Source organism: Balaenoptera ricei, chromosome 13, assembly GCF_028023285.1.
Source record: "Balaenoptera ricei isolate mBalRic1 chromosome 13, mBalRic1.hap2, whole genome shotgun sequence".
NCBI classification, from domain to species: domain Eukaryota; kingdom Metazoa; phylum Chordata; class Mammalia; order Artiodactyla; family Balaenopteridae; genus Balaenoptera; species Balaenoptera ricei.
In genome coordinates this window covers 83,051,891-83,076,907 of record NC_082651.1, presented here as the reverse complement: position 1 = coordinate 83,076,907, position 25,017 = coordinate 83,051,891, and the positions used below count along the sequence as shown (strand labels likewise).

General features: G+C 36.7%; 1 protein-coding gene across 25 annotated transcripts in view; it reads right to left on the bottom strand.

Annotated features, from left to right (window-relative positions):
* DTNB (dystrobrevin beta) overlaps nt 1-25,017 on the bottom strand; it is a 253,014-nt gene that overhangs the window by 107,831 nt on the left and 120,166 nt on the right. For 23 of the 25 annotated variants that reach the window (XM_059893466.1, XM_059893468.1, XM_059893470.1 and 20 more), the window contains exon 9: nt 19,750-19,874. In XM_059893466.1, the coding sequence (XP_059749449.1) occupies nt 19,750-19,874 (125 nt within the window). Of the gene's footprint in view, nt 1-14,472; nt 14,644-14,986; nt 15,121-19,749; nt 19,875-25,017 lie in introns of those variants that run through there. The other 2 variants (XM_059893472.1, XM_059893473.1) reach the window with 2 other exon arrangements.

Sequence of the window (25,017 nt, the reverse complement as noted above, 5' to 3'; positions counted from 1 at the left end):
ATTCTGTTCATATAAAATGTCTAGAAAAGGCAAAACTACAGAAACAGGATGTATATCAGGGGCTATAGGTGGGAGCTGGGATTGACTACAAATGGGTACAAGAGAACTTTTTTGGATGATGAAAAAGTTCTAAAACTGGATGGTGGTGATGGGTGCAAAACTACATACATTTACTATAACTCATTTAACTGTAACAGTGGGTGAATTTTATGACGTGTAAATTATACCTCAATAAAACTGTTTTAAAAAAAAAGACAAATCAAAACCACAATGTTCTATTACCTCATACCCATTAGGGTAACTTAAAAACAAAGCAAAACAAAACAGAACATTACAAGTGTTGGTAAGGATGTGGAGAAACTGGAACCCTTATACTTTGTTCATGGGATTGTAAAATGGTGCAACCACTATGGAAAACAGTATGGAGGTTCCTCAAAAACTAAAAATAGAACTACCATATCATCTAGCAGTCCAACCTCTGGGAATATAACCCAAAGAATTAAAAGCAGGGTCTCAAAGACATATTTGTACACCCATCTTCATAGCATTATTCAGAATAGCCAAAAGGTGGAAACCCAAATGTCTGTTGGCAAAGGAATGGACAAACAAAATGTGGTATATACATACAATGGAATATTATTCAGCCTTAAAAAGGAAGGAAATCCTGACACATGTTAGAACATGGATGAACCATGAGGACATTATACTATGTGAAATAAGACAGTCACATAAAGACAAATAATATATGATTCTACTTATATGAGGTATCTTAGGTACTCAAATTCATAGAAAGAGGAAGTAGAATGGTGGTTACCAGAGGATCTTGGTAAAGAGGAGTTGATGCTTAATGGATATATTGTTTTCGATTTGCAAGTTGAAAAAGTTCTGGAGATCTGTTTCACAACAATGTAAATATACTTAACACTACTGAACTGTGCACTTGAAAATAGTTAAGATGGTAAATTTTATGTTATGTGTATTTTACCACAATTAAAAAGAAAGAAAGAAAACCAAGGGATGGTGTTTGGGCAATGCTAGATTTACAGTTTAAAAGCAGGCTGTTTTACGGCAGTACAGTGCTAAACAGAGTGAGAAAAATCCCAAGGGGTGGGTGAAACTGAGCAGATCAAAGTCACAACCACTTATAATTATCCTCCTAGGATTAAACCTTGAGTATGGTTGTTTTAAATAATGCTATTTCTCCTTACTGCATCACAATCAATCACCACATTTGCTGTTCACATGACCATCCCTCTCTATCACACACACACACAGGAACCACACATATATACTCACATGTGTGGGTTTCTGAGTATATGCAAGTTCTCCCATCCCCAACACACACACACACACAGAAGTTCAGGCAAAAGTCTTATCCTATTCCTAGGACTATCTCACATGATGCGTGACCCTTGGTACCAGTGCTCTCTGTGCTCCCTCCTTCTTCTTGGGAGAGATACACTTCCCGGGCCAGCTACCCAAAGCCCAGAAGAGAATGATTATCTGGGACCTTCAGCCTGAAATGGAGCCAAACAGACAACACCCAAACCAGAACTGAGTGAAGCTCAAGGCTCTAAGAGAATCTTGTGTTCTTCAGCTGCTAGGTTTTCAAAATCATCCCAGCAAAATGCAAGACAGAATTAGTGTCAGATAAGCTGTGACCTGAGAACCATAAGAGCCTTCACATTCTAGGTTATCTAAATAGAATAAAAAGCAGCTTTTCTTTTCTCAAAAGGTCAAATTAGATAAACCTGAAATGTTAGATATCTGATGGCCCACTAGTGAGCAGACTGTGTCACCATGCCTAGGTTTTTCAAAATCATTACGGCAAAACGCAAGACAGAATTAATACCAGATGAGCTATGATCTAAGAGCCAAAGTATGACTTGCCTGTTGGAAATAGCTCAAAATTATAACCTTCCAAATAGGTTCAGCCTCAGGAGACCAGAATGAATCTGATACTCCTTTCAAGTGACTAGAACATCAGATTCACCTAGGAATCTAAGAGAAAAGTATCATCTTGCTGGTTTCCTCAAACAAGACTCTCCTCCAGCACCCACAGAGCCCCACTCACAATTCACATTCAGTAAATACTTGTGGAAGACAGTGATTTCAGTCCAGATCAACTTATCAATATCATAAATTCTACAACAATTTATTTTGGAATATAGTAAAAGCAGTTAATAACTCTCATTGAAAAAAAACAAATTTGGCTCATAAAGAAAGTTGCAAACAATAAGGCATTTGGTTTGGCACAGGACAATTAGCCAGAAGCACCCTTGTCACAAAAGTCATTTCAAATTCCAAATTCATCCATCATTTTAAAAGAAGGGTCAGAAATATGTGCTTAAATAACTAAACCACATAAACAAGAAGTTAGACCTGTTTTCTCATAGGGTTACAAATGGTCTTAGATTACTCCTGGTCTGGTGAATTCCTACTGATCTACTTAAAGTCATCATGAATAAGAACAAAACTGGCAGAATTTTTGCATTATGCTAAAAAGTTCACAAACACTGAAAGCACCAGATGTTTAAAGCATAGTTGTCTAAAGTTCAAAAAACAAAAAGAATAAACTATGTCTTGGTATAGAAAAACAACAAAGAGGACAGATATGGGTTGATTAAATCAAGGTAGTGCATATGTATAGTCTAAGTCAGTATTAAACAGAAGAGTAGTTAAAATAGGACAATTAAGAGCCATATTAAAGTTAATGTTAATTAACTGTTAATTATAATTTAACAGTTTTTTAATTGTCTAGGTTAATTCTGTTTTGATACAAGGTGTGGAGGAAACTGGTTAGTTTAGCTGTTCAAACATTCTACACATTTATTAGGCACATGCTGTGAGAAACAGGAAGAAGGTAGTCTGGTTTCTAAGTAACAAATTTTATCCAAATGTTTTAACAGAAGAAGTTACCAAATTAACCTTTACGCTTGGGTGGGGAAAAAAAAAAAAAACCTGGACCATCAAACCAAAGAATATGATGAGCATTCAGAAAAATGAATACCAAGAAGCACAAAGTGCCCTAAATTTGCAGTTTTAATCAACTCTTTTTTAAGACTAGGGATTGGCAAACTTTTCTGTGAAGAGCCAGATAATAAATATTTTAGGCTTTGAGGGTCATACGATTTCAGTTACAAAGACTCAATTTTGCCACTGTAGCCCAAAAGCAGCCATAGACAGTACGTAAAGGAATTAGCATGGCTGTGTCCCAATAAACGTTCATTTATGGACACTGAAATCTGAATTTCATATAACTTTCACAAAATATTATTCTCCTGTTTATTTCTCTTCAACCATTCAAAAATATAAAAAAATCATTCTCAGGTCATGGGCCTGACAAAAACAGGTGACAGGTTGGATTTAGCCTGTGGGCTGCAGTAACCGCTGTTTAAGAGAACAGATCAGTCACAGGTGGTGCATCGAGGGGGACACCAGTCATGCTCCTCCTTGCTGGAATTCAGAGGAACAAATATACTGAGCCGACATCAGAAATAAATATATAAACCATTAACTGAAATGTAATGGTGATGAATTGCTAATTAAAGAAATCTGATATAAGAATTATGTGGTTAGGGCCTCCCTGGTGGCACAGTGGTTAATAATCCGCCTGCCAATGCAGAGAACACGGGTTCAAGCCCTGGTCCAGGGAGATCCCAAATGTCGCAGAGCAACGAAGCCCGTGCGCCACAACTACTGAGCCTGCGCTCTAGAGCCCGTGAGCCATAACTACTGAGCGCACGTGCCTAGAGCCCATGCTCCACAAGAGAAGCCACCGCAATGAGAAGCCTGTGCACCGCAACGAAGAGTAGCCCCGGCTCGCCACAACTAGAGAAAGCCCGCGCACAGCAATGAAGACCCAACACAGCCCAAAATAAAATAAAATAAAATAAAATAAATTTAAGAAAAAAAAAAAAGAATTATGTGCTTAGATAATTAGATCCTAAGCACCAGCAAACTGCTTGAATTAGGCTAGCAGAAAGTTTATCAGACTCTTCAACGGTCAGAAGTTTCACAAAAATGTTCTGACCAAAAGAAACAACTAATTTCTCTCAAAGACTTAGAAGGAAACTTGCTACAGTGTTGATGATAAGTAAACTGGTTTTTTTTTTTTGAGGTTTATTTGAAAAACGTTGTTTACGTAATATTCTCAGCTCACCAGAAAAGAAATACAATGGCCCAATCGAGGAAATATGCCTGACATCTAGTGGAAGCCTTAGGTACTGTAGGTATGTGACCTATATTATTTACTGAAAGAAAAACAAACAGAAGAAGGGGGATGGGGTAGATGTCTGTTTATATAAATCATGTTTAGTGTCATTCATTAATTCAATACATTTTAAATGCCTACCATGTCCCAGGCACTATTTTAGGCACTGAGAACTCAGTGAAGTACAAACAAGACAGTCCCAGCCTTTGCAGAGTGTACATTTTTATGACATGCTTTACTTTATTCTGAGGAAAAGACTTTAAAAGTTTAGAATACAGTATTTATAACATCCTAACCTCTTAGAAGCACTTTCAGATACATTATCCTTAAACAATATCCTGAGATAATTAAGATGAGTTTTATTACCACCATTTTACAGAAAAGTAAACTGTTGTCTCTTGATTTTTAATCTAGTTTTTCTTCTGTCACATCACACTGCCTCCCTTATATTTTTCAACCAACCCAGTTACAGCTATTCGATGTTTGCCCTTGATTCTAAACCTAACCACAGGGTTCAACAACGGTTTGATTACCATAAGTTTCTACAATAACAATTTCTTACTGGGTCAGCATGTTAGGAAACCAGGAAAGAAGGTTTGGCATGGAGTGAGGAGTCCCAGACTCCGGTCCCAACTCCAGCACTTTGTAGCTGTGTGATCTTGGGCAGGTCAAGCAACCTCCCCGATCCTGTTCCCTGATATGTAACAGGTTAATGCTATGTATACTACAAAGGTTGCTGTGAGGGTTAAATGAAATAACATACACGGAAGAGGTTAACAAAGGGCTCAGAACACTGTGGGTGTTCAATAAATATCAACACTTGAATCTCAAATTTGTGAGCATCTGAGTATCTCTACCCTATGCCAACAATGAAATGTAAGCAATTAGCATTAAAATATACTTAATCTCAATTCCTGTGCCAAATTTCCACCGGAGTCTTAATTTTACTTCTAGGCATTTAATGGTAAAACCTAAGATTTTTAAAATATGTTGGCCACTCTCGCGCGTACGCTGAGTGAAGAAGGGGAAAGGGCTGTGTTGTTAGGAGAGTTACTTTAGAAGTCACCCTTGTTACCAAAGCACCAGTTTCAATAGCTGTCTGTTTCTTAACCTTTTGCTTGGTTGATTTTCATGGAACTAGTAGATTTTTTTTTTTTTTTGTCTCTCTGCTAAAAAGCTCTGTATCTTCCGTGTTCCGCTGACATTGCTGTTCCTGAAGTGCAGGTGTCAGTGGTCTGCAATCAGTTTTTGTTTTGTTTTGGGGGAGTCTAATCTCTTAGGAGTATTTGCACTCTACTGAAAGCCTTGCCAAACGATTTTGTAAACACAAGATTAGGAAAAGGAAAGGGTATTAGACTGGACAAGAGTGCGGGAGACCCTTTTACATGAGTGTGTGAACATTTCCTGTGTTGCCTTCGGACCCACGGTTTGTGGTCCACAATCTAGCCGCTGTAGAGCTTCTGTTGACTCTTGCAAGTGGACACCTGGGTCTTAACTTCCCTGCTGTACGTTTCTTTGAGGGTGCAGCTAAAAAAGTGGTGGTCTTGGACATGAGGTAAGAGGGTGACACCTTGGCCTCAGCCATCATCTGTCTTCTGCTGGCACTGGTTGAATCTCATCAAGTTCAGTCTTTGACGTGTGGATGACAGGGTCTTGGTGTGTCAGCCAGGCATCACGGCTGTGCCTCTGAGGTGGGAGAGCCAAGTTCAGGACACTGGTCTACAAGAGACCTCCCAGCTCCATGTAATATCAAACAGCAAAAATCTCCCAGAGATCTCCATCTCAACGCCAAGACCCAGCTCCACTCAACGACCAGCAAGCTACAGTGCTGGACACCCTATGCCAAACAACTAGCAAGACAGGAACACAACCCCATCCATTAGCAGAGAGGCTGCCTAAAATCATAATGAGGCCACAGACACCCCAAAACACACCACCAGACGTGGACCTGCCCACCAGAAAGACAAGATCCAGCCTCATCCACCAGAACACAGGCACTAGTCCCCTCCACCAGGAAGCCTACACAACCCACTGAACCAACCTTAGCCACTGGGAACAGACACCAAAAACAACAGGAACTACGAACCTGCAGCCTGCAAAAAGGAGACCCCAAACACAGTAAGTTAAGGAAAATGAGAAGACAGAGAAACACACAGCAGATGAATGAGCAAGGCAAAAACCCACCAGACCTAACAAATGAAGAGGAAACAGGAAGTCTACCTGAAAAAGAATTCAGAATAATGACAGTAAAGATGATCCAAAATCTTGGAAATAGAATAGAGAAACTACAAGAAACATTTAACAAGGACCGAGAAGAACTAAAGAGCAAACAAACAGGGATGAACAACACAATAAATGAAACTAAAAATTATCTAGAAGCAATCAATAGCAGAATAACTGAGGCAGAAAAACGGATAAGTGACCTGGAAGATAAAATAGTGGAAATAACTACTGCAGAGCAGAATAAAGAAAAAGAATGAAAAGAATTGAGAACAGTCTCAGAGACCTCTGGGACAACATTAAACGCACCAACATTCGAATTACAGGGGTCCCAGAAGAAGAAGACAAAAAGAAAGGGACTGAGAAAATATTTGAAGAGATTATAGTTGAAAACTTCCTTAATATGGGAAAGAAAATAGTCAATCAAGTCCAGGAAGCGCAGAGAGTCCGATACAGGATAAATCCAAGGAGAAACATGCCAAGACACATATTAATCAAACTATCAAAAATTAAATACACAGAAAAAATATTAAAAGCAGCAAGCGAAAAGCAACAAATAACACACAAGGGAATCCCCATAAGGTTAACAGCTGACCTTTCACCAGAAACTCTCCAAGCCAGAAGGCAGTGGCAGGACATATTTAAAGTGATGAAAGGGAAAAACCTACAACCAAGATTACTCTACCCAGCAAGGATCTCATTCAGATTTGACAGAGAAACTAAAACCTTTACAGACAAGCAAAAGCTAAGAGAATTCAGCACCACCAGCTTTACAACAAATGCTAAAGGAACTTCTCTAGGCAGGAAACACAAGAGAAGGAAAACACCTACAATAACAAACTAAAAACAATTAAGAAATGGTAATAGGAACATACATATCGATAATTACCTTAAATGTAAATGGATTAAATGCTCCCACCAAAAGACAGACTGGCTGAATGGATACAAAAACAAGACCTGTATATATGCTGTCTACAAGAGACCCACTTCAGACCTATGGACACATACAGACTGAAAGTGAGGGGATGGAAAAAGATATTCCATGCAAATGGAAATCAAAAGAAAGCTGGAGTAGCAATTCTCATATCAGACAAAATAGACTTTAAAACAAAGACTATTACAAGAGACAAAGAAGGACACTACATAATGATCAAGGGATCAATCCAAGAAGAAGACATAACAATTGTAAATATTTGTGCACCCAACATAGGAGCACCTCAATACATAAGGCAAATATAACAGCCATAAAAGGGGAAATTGACAGTAACACAATCATAGTAGGGGACTTTAACACCCCACTTTCACCAATGGACAGATCATCCAAAATGAAAATAAATAAGGAAACACAAACTTTAAATGATACATTAAACAAGATGGACTTAACTGATATTTACAGGACATTCCATCCAAAAACAACAGAACACACATTCTTCTCAAGTGCACACGGAACATTCTCCAGGACAGATCATATCTTGGGTCACAAATCAAGCCTTGGTAAATTTAAGAAAACTGAAATCATATCAAGTACCTTTTCCGACCACAATGCTATGAGACTAGATATCAATTACAGGAAAAAAACTGTAAAAAATACAAACACATGGAGGCTAAAGAATACACTACTAAATAACAAAGAGATCACTGAAGAAATCAAAGAGGAAATCAAAAAATACCTAGAAACAAATGACAATGAAAACACGACGACCCAAAACCTATGGGATGCAGCAAAAGCAGTTCTAAAGGGAAGTTTATAGCAAAACAATCCTACCTTAAAAAACAAGAAATATCTCAAATAAACAACCTAACCTTACACCTAAAGCAATTAGAGAAAGAAAAACCAAAAAAACCTGAAGTTAGCAGAAGGAAAGAAATAATAAAGATCAAATCAGAAATAAATGAAAAAGAAATGAAGGAAACAATAGCAAAGATCAGTAAAACTAAAAGCTGGTTCTTTGAGAAGATAAACAAAATTGATAAACCATTAGCCAGACTCATCAAGACAAAAAGGGAGAAGACTCAAATCAATAGAATTAGAAATGAAAAAGGAGAAGTAATAACTGACACTGCAGAAATACAAAGCATCATAAGAGACTACTATAAGCAACTCTATGCCAATAACATGGACAACCTGGAAGAAATGGACAAATTCTTAGAAATGTACAACCTTCCAAGACTGAACCAGGAAGAAATAGAAAATATGAAGAGACCAATCACAAGCACTGAAATTGAAACTGATTAAAAATCTTCCAACAAACAAAAGCCCAGGAGGAGATGGTTTCACAGGCGAATTCTATCAAACATTTAAAGAAGAGCTAACACCTATCCATCTCAAACTCTTCCAAAATATAGCAGAGGGAGGAACACTCCCAAACTCATTCTACGAGGCCACCATCACCCTGATACCAAAACCAGACAAAGATGTCACAAAAAAGAAAACTACAGGCCAATATCAGTGATAGATTCAAAAATCCTGAACAAAATACTAGCAAACAGAATCCAACAGCACATTAAAAGGATCATACACCATGATCAAGTGGGGTTTATCACAGGAATGCAAGGATTCTTCAAGATACACAAATCAATCAATGTGATACACCATATTAACAAATTGAAGGAGAAAAACCATATGATCATCTCAATAGATGCAGAGAAAGCTTTTGACAAAATTCAACACCCATTTATGATAAAAACCCTCCAGAAAGTAGGCATAGAGGGAACTTTCCTCAACATAATAAAGGCCATATATGACAAACCCACAGCCAACATCGTCCTCAATGGTGAAAAACTGAAACCATTTCCACTAAGATCAGGAATAAGACAAGGTTGCCCACTCTCACCACTACTATTCAACATAATTTTGTCAGTTTTAGCCACAGCAATCAGAGAAGAAAAAGAAATAAAAGGAATCCAAATCGGAAAAGAAGAAGTAAAGCTGTCACTGTTTGCACATGACATGACACTATACATAGAGAATCCTAAAGATGCTACCAGAAAACTACTAGAGCTAATCAATGAATTTGGTAAAGTAGCAGGATACAAAATTAATGCACAGAAATCTCTTGCATGCCTATACACTAATGATGAAAAATCTGAAAGTGAAATTAAGAAAACACTCCCATTTACCATTGCAACAAAAAGAATGTAATGTCTAGGAGTAAACCTACCTAAGGAGACAAAAGACCTGTATGCAGAAAATTATAAGACACTGATGAAAGAAATTAAAGATGATACAAATAGATGGGAGAGATATACCATGTTCTTGGATTGGAAGAATCAACATTGTGAAAATGACTCTACTACCCAAAGCAATCTACAGATTCAATGCAATCCCTATCAAATTACCACTGGGATTTTTCACAGAACTAGAACAAAAAATTTCACAAGTTGTATGGAAACACAAAAGACACCGAATAGCCAAAGCAATCTTGAGAAATAAAAACGGAGCTGGAGGAATCAGGCTCCCTGACTTCAGACTATACTACAAAGCTACAGTAATCAAGACAGTATGATACTGGCACAAAAACAGAAATAGAGATCAATGGAACAGGATAGAAAGCCCAGAGGTAAACCCACGCACATATGGTCACCTTATCTTTGATAAAGGAGGCAAGAATATGCAGTAGAGAAAAGACAGCCTCTTCAATAAGTGGTGCTGGGAAAACTGGACAGCTACATGTAAAAGAATGAAATTAGAACACTCCCTAACACCATACACAAAAATAAACTCAAAATGGATTAAAGACATATATGTAAGGCCAGACACTATAAAACTGTTAGAGGAAAACATAGGCAGAACACTCTGTGACATAAATCACAGCTAGATCCTTTTTGACCCAACTCCTAGAGAAATGGAAATAAAAACAAAAATAAAAAAATGGGACCTAATGAAACTTAAAAGCTTTTGCACAGCAAAGGAAACCATACACAAGACAAAAAGACAACCCTCAGAATGGGAGAAAATATTTGCAAATGAAGCAACTGACAAAGGATTAATCTCCAAAATTTAGAAGCAGCTCATGCAGCTCAATATCAAAAAAACCAACAACCCAATCCAAAAATGGGCAGAAGACCTAAACAGACATTTCTCCAAAGAAGATATACAGTTTGCCAACAAACACATGAAAGAATGCTCAACATCATTAATCATTAGAGAAATGCAAATCAAAACTACAATGAGATATGATCTCACACTGGTCAGAATGGTCATCATCAAAAAATCTACAAACAATAAATGCTGGAGAGGGTGTGGAGAAAAGGGAACCCTCTTGCACTGTTGGTGGGAATGTAAATTGATACAGCCACTATGGAGAACAGTATGAAGGTTCCTTAAAAAACTAAAAATAGAACTACCATACGACCCAGCAATCCCACTACCGGGCATATACTCTGAGAAAACCATAATTCAAAAAGAGTCAGGTACCAAAATGTTCATTGCAGCTCTATTTACAATAGCCAGGACATGGAGGCAACCTAAGTGTCCATCAACAGATGAATGGATAAAGAAGATGTGGCACATATATACAATGGAATATTACTCAGCCATAAAAAGAAATGAAATTGAGTTATATGTAGTGAGGTGGATGGACCTAGAGTCTGTCATACAAAGTGAAGTAAGTCAAAAAGAGAAAAACAAATACCATATGCTAACACATATATATGGAATCTAAAAAAAAGAAAAAGAAAATGTCATGAAGAACCTAGGGGCAAGACAGGAATAAAGACGCAGACCTACTAGAGAATGGACTTGAGGATACGGGGAGGGGGAAGGGTAAGCTGGGACAAAGTGAGAGAGTGGCATGGACATACACACACTACCAAATGTAAAATAGATAGCTAGTGGGAAGTAGCCGCATAGCACAGGGAGATCAGCTCGGTGCTCTGTGACCACCTAGAGGGGTTGGATAGGGAGGATGGGAGGGAGGGAGATGCAAGAGGGAAGAGATATGGGGACATATGTATATGTATAACTGATTCACTTTGTTATAAAGCAGAAACTGACACACCATTTTAAAGCAATTATACTCCAATAAAGATGTTAAAAAATAATAATAAAATAAAATGTTTACAAACTTTTCTCCATCTCCATTACCACCACGATAGTCCAAACCACCATCATCTCTCACCTGGTACATGAAAAAGAAAAAACCTAGCTGGCCTCGGCTTTTTCATCCTTGTCCCACTCCCTATTTCCACACAACAGGAGGTGATTTCTTAACATGCAAAATTCAACATGTCCCTCTCCTATCCAAACCCCTTCAATTTGGGATAATGTCCCAAATCTCAGGTGGCCTTTGCCTACCTCTGCAGCCTTCCTCTTGCTCTCTGTTTTCCTGCTCCTCCTCTGCTGGGAATACTCCTCCCGCTGCCCTCCATGTACCTAATCCCTACTTATGTTTTAGGCTTCACTGTAAATGTTATTCTTCACAAAACCCTTTCTTAACCTACCAGTAAGATAAAGACAGACTATAAGGTAAAGACATCTTATTAGACAATTACTTTATATATATAGGACAAATATGTGATCTATATTATTTCTCAGAGTTTTCAAAGTGAGTATCAATTGTCAAAAGGAAGGCAAAATTAAAACTGCAACACAGTAAACAGGAAAATAATAGAGGTGGGACAAATGGCTCTCCGTTTTGAAAAAAACAAACTTAAATTCCTAGCTCATATCTGACAACAACAACAACAAAAAAGGAAAAAATACAGAAATAAGAAATTTATTGACAGAGGTATTTTTATAATATTGAAGGGAGAAAATTAATTTTAAATACAAAATGGAAGCCAGAAACATAAAGAAAAAAATTAACAAGTTTGCCCATTAAACTAAAACTTCAGTAAGAAACTTTATTCTCTACTCTGAGAAAGATCAAGCTTGAAATGGTCAAAGATATATACATTCCAGCATGCTCCCTTTTTTTTTGAAAATTTGTGAGCAAATAAGCATGCTATGTAAGAAATAACTATTAAGGGTGAGCCTAGTTGAAAAGTGTTTAATTAGTGGCGTAGTTCAAGTACATTGGTCATCCAGCCCCTATTCCCAACTCTCAGCCTCCTTCGTAGATGGCATTCAACCAAATCAGGATTACTGATTTTTAGTAAAACAAATAAAAGCAACTTTAAGTGTCTGAAAATAATACCTGCAATGTGTAAAGACTCCTGAAGTACAAGAATGTTGTCTATTCTTTGTCCAAAAAAGGACCCTTCTAAATTAATATAGTGAAACAATGATTAAAACAATCATGATCCTATTTAAATGAAATATTTTGCTGACTTTAAGCATTCAAATGTAGGAGCTACCTTCATCTCTAAGTGCAAAACAGCAATCTTTTTCTTTTTCCTGATCATGATTAAGAAATGCACAGTGGCCCACTCCTCACAATTTTCTCATCTATACTTGTAACTTTTTCCTAAGGAAGCCAGCCGAAAACACTGTACTTTATAAAATTGGCTTCTTCACTGTCACTCAAACCTATTTGCAAGTAAGCAAAGTACTGTGTGAATACTGTTTGCACCTTGCATAATACCTGGAAGATCCTTAATAAATATTTGCTGAATGAATGGAAAATTTAAATTTCAGCAAGCATTAAGAATTGTTGTTCACATATTTATATTTCAGTTGTACTCTATATGCATTTTTGGATAATTAATAGTGAATTCTTAGCTTGTTGTTCATATAGCTAAAACCATTTATGTTCTAATGAAGTGGTTCCATAATCTGATCAGATTCACAAGGAAACCTTTTCAAAAGGTAGATTCCAGGCCACCCCCAGAATAATGATTCAGTTGACCTAAAACAGAAGTAATCTAGTATTCTATACTTTTAAAAGCTTAGTGACCCTGGTATCAGCCAGGTTTGGGAACCACTGGTATGTGAATATATACATTAAAAAAAATCTGTTAAACATAGAACCTCAAAGTTGAATGCGACTTTAAAAGTTGTCTAGTCAATCCAAATAGGATTAATTACTCAAAATTTCATCAGAATACAAAAGGGAAGCTATCACTACATTTTCTGAGTGGTCTACTGACTATCTACATGGCTTGGGAATAATTTAGATTAATAAATTACCTGAACTATAAAATTTGAGTTCTAGGTTATACCTAGTCTGGAATATCTAGTAAAGTTGAATACACTTATGGCATACATTACTAGAGCTGACCAATATCTGGTTCTCCTCTCCTTCCTAGGTACCCGGAAGATGATCTATACTTGAAGTTAGTACAGTTGTGAAGGAAACGACACGTGTCACCAAAGCACAGAAGAATTGATGTGAGGTCCCCACACACTCTCTTCCCCAGCTGCAGTGACCAATGAGGCCTCGTGTTAAGATGGTAGAGCCAGAAACTTCAACTTCAACTGGTCTACCCGACCGTGGAGCATCGTCCAGCGAGAAATCTCCAGCACAACACTTCGCAAACCACTTTTGACATGTTTGATCAGTCACAGCACCTTCTCCGTACACTTGCACAGATCTTTTTGTAAGTTTCAGTTGTGTTTTTACCTTTCTTGAAATAATAAAGCATAATATGCCAAAAATGTTGCTTTTTTTCTTCCATCTTCAATATTAAAATGGCTACACAAAAATGCACCGATTTTGATAAGTCTTTTTTTAAATGCACACTGATATGACAGCTGTCACATACAATCTAACAAAATTGTTTCAAATGAAGTTAAAGACAACTAAGTGCTACTAGAGCCATCTTATGGAAAAAACCAAATGAACCTTTTGGCCCACCCAATATTTATAAAGTAATAAGCTTACAGAAGACTATGCAGAGCATGACCATTTATATAAAGTTTTAAAATATGTGATTTTAAGATGCATATACATCTAGCAAAAGTATAAAAACATGTACAGAGTGACAGATACCAAATAAATGTTAGTGGCTACTCTTTGGGAGAGAGAAACGGTAATGGGATTAGGAAGGACTTAGGAAACCACAACATTATCTACTAAGTTTTATTTATTTTTTTTAAAAAAGATCTGAGGTAAATACAATAAAATGATAATAGTCAATATAGAAAAAATCAGGTTTCAATTCTTAGCTCTCAATCCTACACTGAATTCCTTACTAACAGAAACTAGAAATGGGGAGGGCTTTTTTAATATACAGAGAAGAAGAAATCTGAGGTCAAGTTCATCCTGAGACAAGGGAAGTGGAAACACAGATGACCATGAATGCTCAGCAATTACAGACGCCTGGTGCCTCTGAAAGAGAAGTGAGGGGCTGCATTAGAAAGAGCGGGATTAGTTGAAAGTCTGCCTGTGACGCAGAACACATCCACCTCCTCCACCGCACTCCCCAGCAGCACACAGCCAGGTGACTACTTTTTTTCTGGGCTGGTAAGAAACTAGAGGTTACCTGCGAGTGAAACTGACCAGAAAGTCTTCAAACTCAGGCACACCAGGGAGAGGTGTGGTATGAATTAGAATGGAGAGATTAACTGAAAGTCTACACTGAACTACTGGATTCCCCAACACACTTCTTCTGGTCAAGATGTACATAATCCTTCACCTAACAACTGTATTCTAGGTATAAAGAAATTCTTACCCAGTTCCATTTGGGAAACATCTGAGGCATTTACTGCAGCATTATATGTGGAGGCAGAGATCTGAAGGCAACCCAGATGTCCATCCCAGGGAGAATGGATAGGCAAAACACAGTTCACATACCACTTGTGTAAACTTTAAAAAAAGGACATAGAAAACAATACCTAGTTTTCAAGAACAGGATTGTTCCTTATTGTAATCAAAGGATATACAATAAGCACATTAGAATGGTTACCCGTGGGGGAAAGGGTGACTAGAGTGGGATGTCACCCTTAAAATCCAGCTTACAATTTATAAGAAACATACTGAAAACCTAAGGACACAGAAAAACTGAAAGAAAAAGGATGGGAAAAGTTATACCGGGTACATATCTAGCAAAAAATCTTAAAAGATGTTACTAGCAGATAAAATATACTACAGAACAAATAGAATTATTAGGAATAAAGAAAGTCACTACATAAGAATAAATTTTTAACTTCCTAGTGAAATATGTATAATTTTAAACAAGTAAGTAAGGCTGTAGAAGATTTGAGTAACATGGTTAACAAATTTGACTTAATTGACATACATTCATTTACTATAAACTCTGTACCCAACAAGCAACCCAACGTTTTCAAGTTTACTTGGAACATAATAAAAACTTGATCATATAGTAGATAATAAGCATGTCTCAACAAATTTGAAAGAACTGAATAATACAGAACATTTTCCAGACCAAAATGAAATTAAATTAGAAATTAATAACAAAAAGGTAACTAGAAAACCCTCATATGTTTGGAAATTAAGAAAGTATACTTCTCAAAGAAGAAATAACAGAACTTAGAAAATATTTAGAATTAAACAATAAAAAAATTACATAACAAAACTTGGACATTACTCAGGTAGTGCTTAGAGAAATTTATAGCCTTAAATGCTTAAATGTGGGGGAAAAAACCTGAAATCAGTAAGCTAACCATATCTTTAAATAAGTTAGAAAAAGAGTAGCAAAATAAACCCAAAGAAGCTTTAACAAAAGAAATAATAAAGGATGGAAATAAATGAAATTTTTAAAATACAGTACATACAATAAAAGAATCATCAAAACCAAAAGTTGGTCCTCTGAAAGCCTAACAGACTGGACAAGCCTATGGCAAGATTTTTCAAGGAAAGAAAAAAAAAGGAAAAAACTGTAAATATGTGAGAGCAGGAATGAAAAAGATGTTAGCACAGATACTATAGATAAATATTATAAACTTTGTGCCAATAACTTTGAAAATTAGATGGAACTGACAAACTCCTACATCTATAAAATGTTCCAAAGTGACTCAAAAAGAAATACAAAATGAAAATAGTCTTATACTTTTTTTAAAAGACTTTTTTTTAAACTATTAATGGAATTAATAGTTAAAAATCTCCCCACAAAGAAGGCTTAAGGCACAGATGGCTTCACTGGTGAGTTTTACCAAAAATACGAGGAGCAAATAATTCCAATCTTAAACAAGCTCTCCCCAAAAAACATAAAAAGAGAATTCTCCTCAACTTTTTGAAGATAGCAAACTGGGCAAACTTTGTCCTAAAAACAAAACAAAAAAATCAAGGGAAACTACAGGACAATTTAACTCATAAACATAGAAAAAAGCTAAACAAAATATTAGCAAGTGAAATCTAGCAGTGTATTAAAGGGAGGGTCAACTTATGTTTATTCCAGGAATGTAGGGTTGTTTAAAAAACAATTAATGTAATTCACTATATTAAGAGAATAAAGAAACTCAGGCTATCATCTCAATGCAGAAAGTCTCTGATAAAATTTGACATCATTCATGACAAAAAGAAAGCACTAGCAAACTAGGAATAAAAGGGAACCTCTTTTATCTGATAAACAGTTTCTACAAAAAACCAACATCAAAAGACATGCTAAAATGAATGCTGAAAGTGTTCTCTTTGGTATCAGTAATAATGCAAGAATGCCTATCAAACCATTGCATGCAATATTGCACTGGAGGCTCTAGCCGGCATAATAAAAGCAAAAGAAAAAAAAATGAGTATATTTAAAAGCATAAAGAATGGGAGGGAAGACAAAAGGCAATCATTATTTGCAGGTGATATAATGATTTATAGAAAATCCAAAAGAATGTGAGTACAAATTGCTAGAATTATGAACAAGTTACACAAGATGACTACATAGTGGATTAAAATACAAAAGCAACGTGCATGTCCATACACCAGCAACAAACTGTTAAGAAACATAGTTCAAAAAAGATACCATTTACATGACTGTACACATTTGCCAAAAATCACTGAACTGTACACTTAAAGTGGGAGCATTTTATTCCACGTAAATTATATCTCAAAATAACTGCAGAGAAAAAAGGCATCATTTGCAACAGCAGCAACAAATGCAAAGTACACAAGAATTAATCTAACATGTACAAGACCTTTCTGAGGAAAAATTATAAAGCTTTACTAAATGGCACAAAAGGATATTTAAATAAATGGAAAGACATAACGCATTCATGGAATGGAAGACTTAATATTATAAAGATGTCTGTTCTTCCCAATTTGATCTTTAGATTCAATAAATCTCTGATCAAAACTCCAACAAAATTTTATGAGGGACTCAATAAGCTGATTCTCAAATTTATATGAAAGAGCAAAGGGCAAAGAATAGACAAGACACTCCTAAAAAAGATGACTTAATCCCTTACAGTAATTAAGATAGTATGATATTGGCATAGTGATAGACATTTTGACCAAAGGAACAGAATAAAGAGCCCAGAAACCAGAGTGTGCGTATTTGCAAACTTCATTTATGACAATGGTGGCATTGTAGTTAAGTGGGGAAATGATGGATTATCCAAAAAATGGCATTGAGACAAGTTATTATTCAAATGCAGAGAGAGAGAAAACTGGATATTCCACATCACACCACACACAAAAATTTGTTCCAGATGAATTAAAGACATATGTAAAAAGGACATCTTCAAAGCTTAAAAAGGGAGAGAAATATCACTACAATGTTGGAGCAGGCAAGCGTTTTGTTTTTTGTTTTTAATTCAAATGAAAAACACTAACCAAAAAGGGAAAAGGTTAACAAATTTAACCAAAAAATGGATTACACACAAATAAGTAAAATCTACTATGGAACACAGTGGGAGAAAAGCATATATTTTCCCCAGGAAGAAGAAATCAACGGGAAACTGAAGGAAAAACCACCACAAAAACAGTACAAGAAAGTCAGTCCAGTTATAAAGTCAACAGGCACACTTTTGAGCTACCTGTGGTATATAAGAAAGAAGATCCCACTGAACTCTGACGAGAACAACTGCACAGGGATTGTGACACTGGAACTAAACAAAGGGTACACAGAATGACAGCACACTGCTTGACTTTGTAATGAATGGAATTAACTGAAAATGCTGTTATTTGGTTTTCAACTTTTAGATTGAGCCCTTAATAAATCTCAGAAGACTTAGTTATGATCATAGGAGAGAAGAGAAATATTATCAGCTTTGATAATAAAAGTAATGGCACAGATGACAGAAGTCAGGAGGCAAAGGGAGAAGGGAGAAGCAGATAGAAGGTTAAAACTTCCTTTGTTTACATAGTAGAAGTCAAAAGAAGTTACAAGAAATAGAAGTTTAAAAATTACATTCAAGAGTACAAAGGTAACTAATTTTTAAAATGGTGACATAATTATGAAAAGATGAGATGGGTTGATACGTAGAGTTATAAATGAGGTTGGTCCCTTACACCACAGAAGGAATTCAATAATGTCCAAAACGGATAAGCCAAGAAATGGTGCTCTGGACATATTATTTAGCGATATGGAGGTATCCATTAGGAGATCTAAAAACCCAAACAAAGCACAGTGAAACTGGGGAGGATGTGCTGCGTTTCGTTATACGTATTGTTGTATTTTTTCTGTATTACTGAACTTTTAATCTATATGTGTGTATTATTTTAATAAATATAAAAGTTTTGAAAATTACTGAACGAAGAGAAAGAAAAGATCAAGAACTCTAAGAGCTCATTTAATCAAACTATGTAATTTGAGCTAGGTAAAAGAAAACGGATGTCTACTGCAACAGAAAAACTTCTAAATACCTGAGTAAGACTAATAATCAAAAACCTACCAACTTTATCTAGCAGAGTACACTTAATATCATTATTTAATTCAGAGGGAAGAAATCAGTTCAAAGGCTGAATCTTATCCTTCATTGTTTCTCCTCCTCCTTACTTTTCCTCTTCATTTCTCTAGCTTTTTTGTTGCCCTCCAGCTTTCTTTTCTTTAGCAAGAATATTTAACTGAAAATAAAAATAAAACACTAGTTTTATTTATAGAGTACAGTCTTGTGGTTCCTAGTTTTCTCTCAATACAAAAAGAGCAAATTAGGTTGATTTTCATTTCCATGTGGTCTAAACTAACTTTTAAAATCTCTATGGTCATTAACTGTTGTAAAGAAGAAAAGATCTCTACTGCTGATTTAAGGGAAGAACACAAATAACAAAAGACAACCTTGTTAGACCCAGCACACTAATTACTCTTAACGTATTAATTTTCTGAAGGGGACCGCTACATAACTTAGGCTTCAGGGCTCAGGAGCTAAGTTTCCATGCAGGTATTTATGGTGATTTAAAGAGCTGAAAGCTTGAAGTCTTAAGATCCCCAAAAGTAAAGTAAAAACCAGAAGGTGAAATGTTCATGTTAGGTGATATTCGGTTTTGACCCAAAAGAATTCAGCAAGGTTTCCATTTCAGTATAATCCACATCTATCGTATACTTACACTATATTTGCAAGGTCAAGTGGTTTCTCTGGTTGTTCAGGAAAAACAGGGTGCGGAGGTTCTCTGGTGGGTACACACCCCAAGGATTTACTAATTGCATGGCTCAGCTTCTTTGCAGGGGATTTCTGTGTCAAAGTAGAAAATATGGAAATAAGAAATTGAATTTTCAAAAGAATGAAACAGAATTTTAACTTAGTGACAAGAGCTGTAGAAAATATCTTTGTAAATACAAACTAAGTTGCATTACAGTCACCACTACTGAGCCTTGCAGAAAGGAACCTACGGTTGTTTCAAGGGGTTGTTTCAAGGGGTTGTTTCAAGGGGTTGTTTCAAGGTCGTTTGTGGCCCTTCGTTTCTGTCCTAACTCCCTCATTTCTACTATGCAGTCACACTATTCAGTTAGTATTAACTTTCCTTTTGAACATCTCTGTGTGCCCTTTGCAGGAACTCCCTCTTTTGATGCTTCTGGATCATTCTGGTAAGATGTTAGAGTTAATTCCCTGATCAGAGTCAGAAATTTTTGCTGGACTAAAATACTAAAAGGTTAAGATAATGCTGAGAGCTCACGGCTCTCGAATGTTAGCAAATTAGCTGACTAACCCCCATCCCCCAAAATATTAAGAGAATATTCCCCAAATGAACATGAAACAGAACATTTGGTGTTAAGGGTCTGGCTATGTATACAAATACAAATGAGTGCACTCACATACACAGGAAGCATCAGATCTGTGACTATAAATTATGATATGCTGAAGGTACAAAAATAAGTTGGCATACTAATATATTTCCTGGGAAGGTAGAACAATATACACTAAATCCAAAGACTAGCAGGCCTAAGGTATAATAGTAAATATGCACAAAAGTAAACAATATGCCACGACTAAGATATGTAGAATATGAAACCCATATTTAAAGGACACTTTTTTAAAAATTAATTAATTTGTTTATCTATTTATTTATATTTTGGCTGCGTTGGATCTCCATTGCTGTGCGGGCTTTCTCTAGCTGCGGTGAGCAGGGCTACTCGTTGTTGCAGTGCGCAGGCTTCTCATTGTGGTGGCTTCTCTTGTTGCGGAGCATGGGCTCTAGGTGCTTGGGCTTCAGTAGTTGTGGCATGCGGGCTCAGTAGTTGTGGCCTGTGGGATCTAGAATGCAGGCTCAGTAGTTGGGGTGCACGGGCTTAGTTGCTCCGCAGCACATGGGATCTTCCCAGACCAGGGCTCGAACCCATGTCCCCTGCATTGGCAGGAGGATTCTTAACCACTGCGCCACCAGAGAAGCCCCCCAGTTCCCTTTAGATAATAACTGTTGTCTGAGATTTTCTTGGCAGGATACTAGTCGCAAAAAAGTTTAAATATTTCATTCTTCTGCCTCTGCCGTGGATTACCGTATGTACTACTTTAGAAAATAGACCTTGTTTGCAGCTGTGTGTCTCATCAGTAGCACATCTCCACTTAACTTTTATATGCTGCCTACATATATTTTAACAGAAAATAAGCCAAAATCTATTTACCTTTCAGACTATATAGGGAAAGTTACTTAATACCTTGTTTATGACAGACTGAATAATACCATTCTCTTCAGAAAGTTCATATATTGGCTGCAAATCACCTACCACCATCCCCTTCAACACATTAAATTCTGGGGGAAATCTATATGTAATCTAATTTCCTGAAAATTATATGAAGCTACACAAAGCAGAAATTCTGCACTTCCCCACAACTGTTCTCCATCATCCCTTTGCCCAATGACTAGCTGTAACATGACTCTGATTCTTCCTCCTCTGCTCCATCTTCTACACTGCCCCAGACATCATGCAGTCTTCTGCTTAAAATCTTGCAAAGGCTGATAATCATTTATAGACTAAGATCTAAATCCACGCCATCACAGCTCACTTAGGAGCTTTCATATCCAGCTCCCCCCTCTGTCCTCACCTCTCACCCCACATCAGCATAAACATCAAGCTGCTCAGTTAACCCAATGTACCATGTTCTCTTAGATCTCTGTACCTTGGCACGTGCCTTTCTGAGATCTCCCTTTCCCAATCTATTTCTCTTTAAATTTTCTGCTCATCTCTCAAGGCTGCTTATTTGCAAGCCTCCCTTCCCCTCTGAAGACTTTCCTCACTACTCCGTAAGTCGGCACCCATCTTTCCAAGCTACCCACTTGCCAAGTACACATTTCCACTGTTGCACTGTTCCAATACTATGCTGCACTTTTAAATGTACATGCCTATCTCTGTTAGACCAGTGGTCTTGAAGGGTAGGATATACATTTTATTCATCTGTGTATTTCCAGAACCTGACCTATACCAGAATATGTTATTTGAATAAATTATTTGCCTAGATGAATTTTCTAGATTGCTTTTTCCTGACTAAACCACATAAGCTTAATTTTTTTGAGAGTTATGATATGAGTAGAAGACCATCAGAGGACACCAGAGAATATCTTAATTCACCTTTACAACTAAACACTACATGTGTAATCGATGCACTCATTTCGTGATTTTTTGCTACATCTGAGAAACACCTGGGCCATTAATTCATGCAGTCTATGTGAGATGGATTATAATAGACATGAAATCACAGGTTTCATGTGTATATTTTACCATAAACATTAAAATAAGACTGTTAAAATAAAAAACGTTTCCCTTTGTACCACCTAATATTCTCTAGCAGCATGCTTGTTGTGCTTTCAAAAATACTGCTCCAAGTCAAGGTTTAAGATTAGATCCCATTTCAAATCTCAAAAAGATAGATAGAAAGGTAAAATCAATACATCAATACATCAAAGCCAATTCCACGTAGAGTACATCAAGAGATGCTTGATATGTATGGGAAGGAGGAAAAAGACTGGAAATAAACATATATAGGAACTAACTAAGGGCTAGGATCAAACCAAAAAGAACGTTATCCTGAAAATTTAAAGATAATGCATTCAATTAGGTTGTCTAAATAGGTAGATAAATGATTTCCTTAAAAAGATCTCAACGCATGAATTACAATATAGGCCTAAAGTGATTTCATTGTGGAGCTACGTTAGGAAACTAAGATTAACTAAGTGTGTGAGCAAGAGTTCGAAAACCACTATAAGTGCCAAGACAGGGACATTACCTCTTCTGGCTACTCGGCCCCCAGGACAATGCCCAGGACTTGGTAGTCAGTCACTAGATATTTACAGAAGTGCAGGGAGTGAGGGAGGAAGAAAAGCAATCCAGGTGTAGGGACTGGTGACTCCACATTTCATTTAAGCCACTAGGCCAGAGATGTTCTGACAGGTCTTTGTACCTTTCCCCTCACTTGAACCCTCACACTGATATACGGGGAGGCCCTAACCTAGAAAATTAGATCTCCTCCAAACCCTCTTAGGCAATGATTTTCAATCTTTGTACATTTTCAATACCTTCATCCACTTTACCTAATTTCAAAACATTTCCTACCATCTCTTAAAAATATTACAGGTTACATAATTCAAAAAGAGACATGTACCACAATGTTCATTGCAGCACTATTTACAATAGCCAGGACATGGAAGCAACCTAAATATCCATCGACAGATGAATGGATAAAGAAGATGTGGCACAGATATACAATGGAATATTACTCAGCCATAAAAAGAAACGAAATTGAGTTATTTGTAGTGAGGTGGATGGACCTAGTCTGTCATACAGAGTGAAGTAAGTCAGAAAGAGAAAAACAAATACCATATGCTAACACATATATATGGAATCTAAAAAAAAAAAAGGTTCTGAAGAACCTAGGGGCAGAGGACAGGAATAAAGACGCAGATGTAGAAAATGGACTTGAGGACACGGGGAGGGGGAAGGGGAACCTGGGACGAAGTGAGAGAGTGGCACTGACATACGTACACTACCAAATGTAAAATAGATAGCTAGTGGGAAGCAGCTGCATAGCACAGGGAAATCAGCTTGGTGCTTTGTGACCACCTAGAGGGGTGGGATTGGGAGGGTGGGAGGGAGACGCATGAGGGAGGGGATATGGGGATATATGTATACATAGAGCTGACTCACTCTGTTATACAGCAGAAACTAACAACATTGCAAAGCAACTCTACTCCAATAAAGATGTTAAAAAAATAAAATAAAATGAATAAAGTAAGGTCAACTTGGAAAAAAAAATTACAGGTTACATTAAAAAAGAATACTTCGAAAGTGTATAAAATGTGGCTGTAGAGTCTAAAAAGTGATAAAACAAATACCCATCTACCCACTATTCTGCCTGAGAAATATACCATTATGGTCACTTGGAAGCCTGGCTGTGAGCCCTTATCCAATACAGCCCACTCCCACCACACCCGCACCTCTCCTGGTTATCAGTATCCTGGGTTTTGTACTAATCATTTCCTTGATTTTACTATTTTAGCAATTATGTACTATAAAAAATACATGATTTATTTAGTACATGCTTAAAACCTATATATATTTACATATATATTTTTTTCTGCAACTGGCTTCTTTTACTCAAAATTATGTTACAATTCGTCCATGTTGATGCGTATGTTGATAAAATTCACTCATTTTTTCATGGCTTGATTGTATTTCATTGCTCAGTTACACCATAATTTATATATTTGGGTTGTTTCCCTTTGTTCCCTCTCAGTCACAATGCTGCTATAAAACTTTCTTGTCCGTGTCTCCTGCTGGCCATGTAAAAGAATTTCCTAAGAGTGGAATTATTGGGTCATAAATTATACACATTCAGTGTTACTAGGCACTGCCAATTTGCTTTTACAAAGTGGTTACGCTAATTTCCACTCCCATCAGCTATGTGAGGGACTTCCTGACTCTACATTCTGGCCAACCCTTGTTACAGTCAGACGTTCTAACATTTGCCAATCTGGTGGGTGACAAATGTTATTGTGGTTTTAATTTGCAATTCCCTTATTACTAGAAATACTGAGCATCTTTTCCAATGTTTATGGGCCATTTGTATTTCTTTGTCTGTGAAATGCCTGTTCCTGTCTTTGGCGTCGTGTTTCACTGGGTTTGTCTTTCTCTTATTGATTTGTAAGAGTTCTTTATATTTTTTGTATTTTAACCCTACAGAAGTTATATCTTACAAACAACTTTCACTTTAAGGTTTTTCACTCTATTGTTTTTAATGAATGGTCATCTTTAAATATACAGTAGTCCCAATTTATTAACCTTTTCTTTATTTTGTGCCTTTTGTATCTTAAGAAATATTCCCCTCCCTGATGTCATAACAGTATCCTCCCAGATTGTCTTCATTATTCCATAGTTTTTATCTT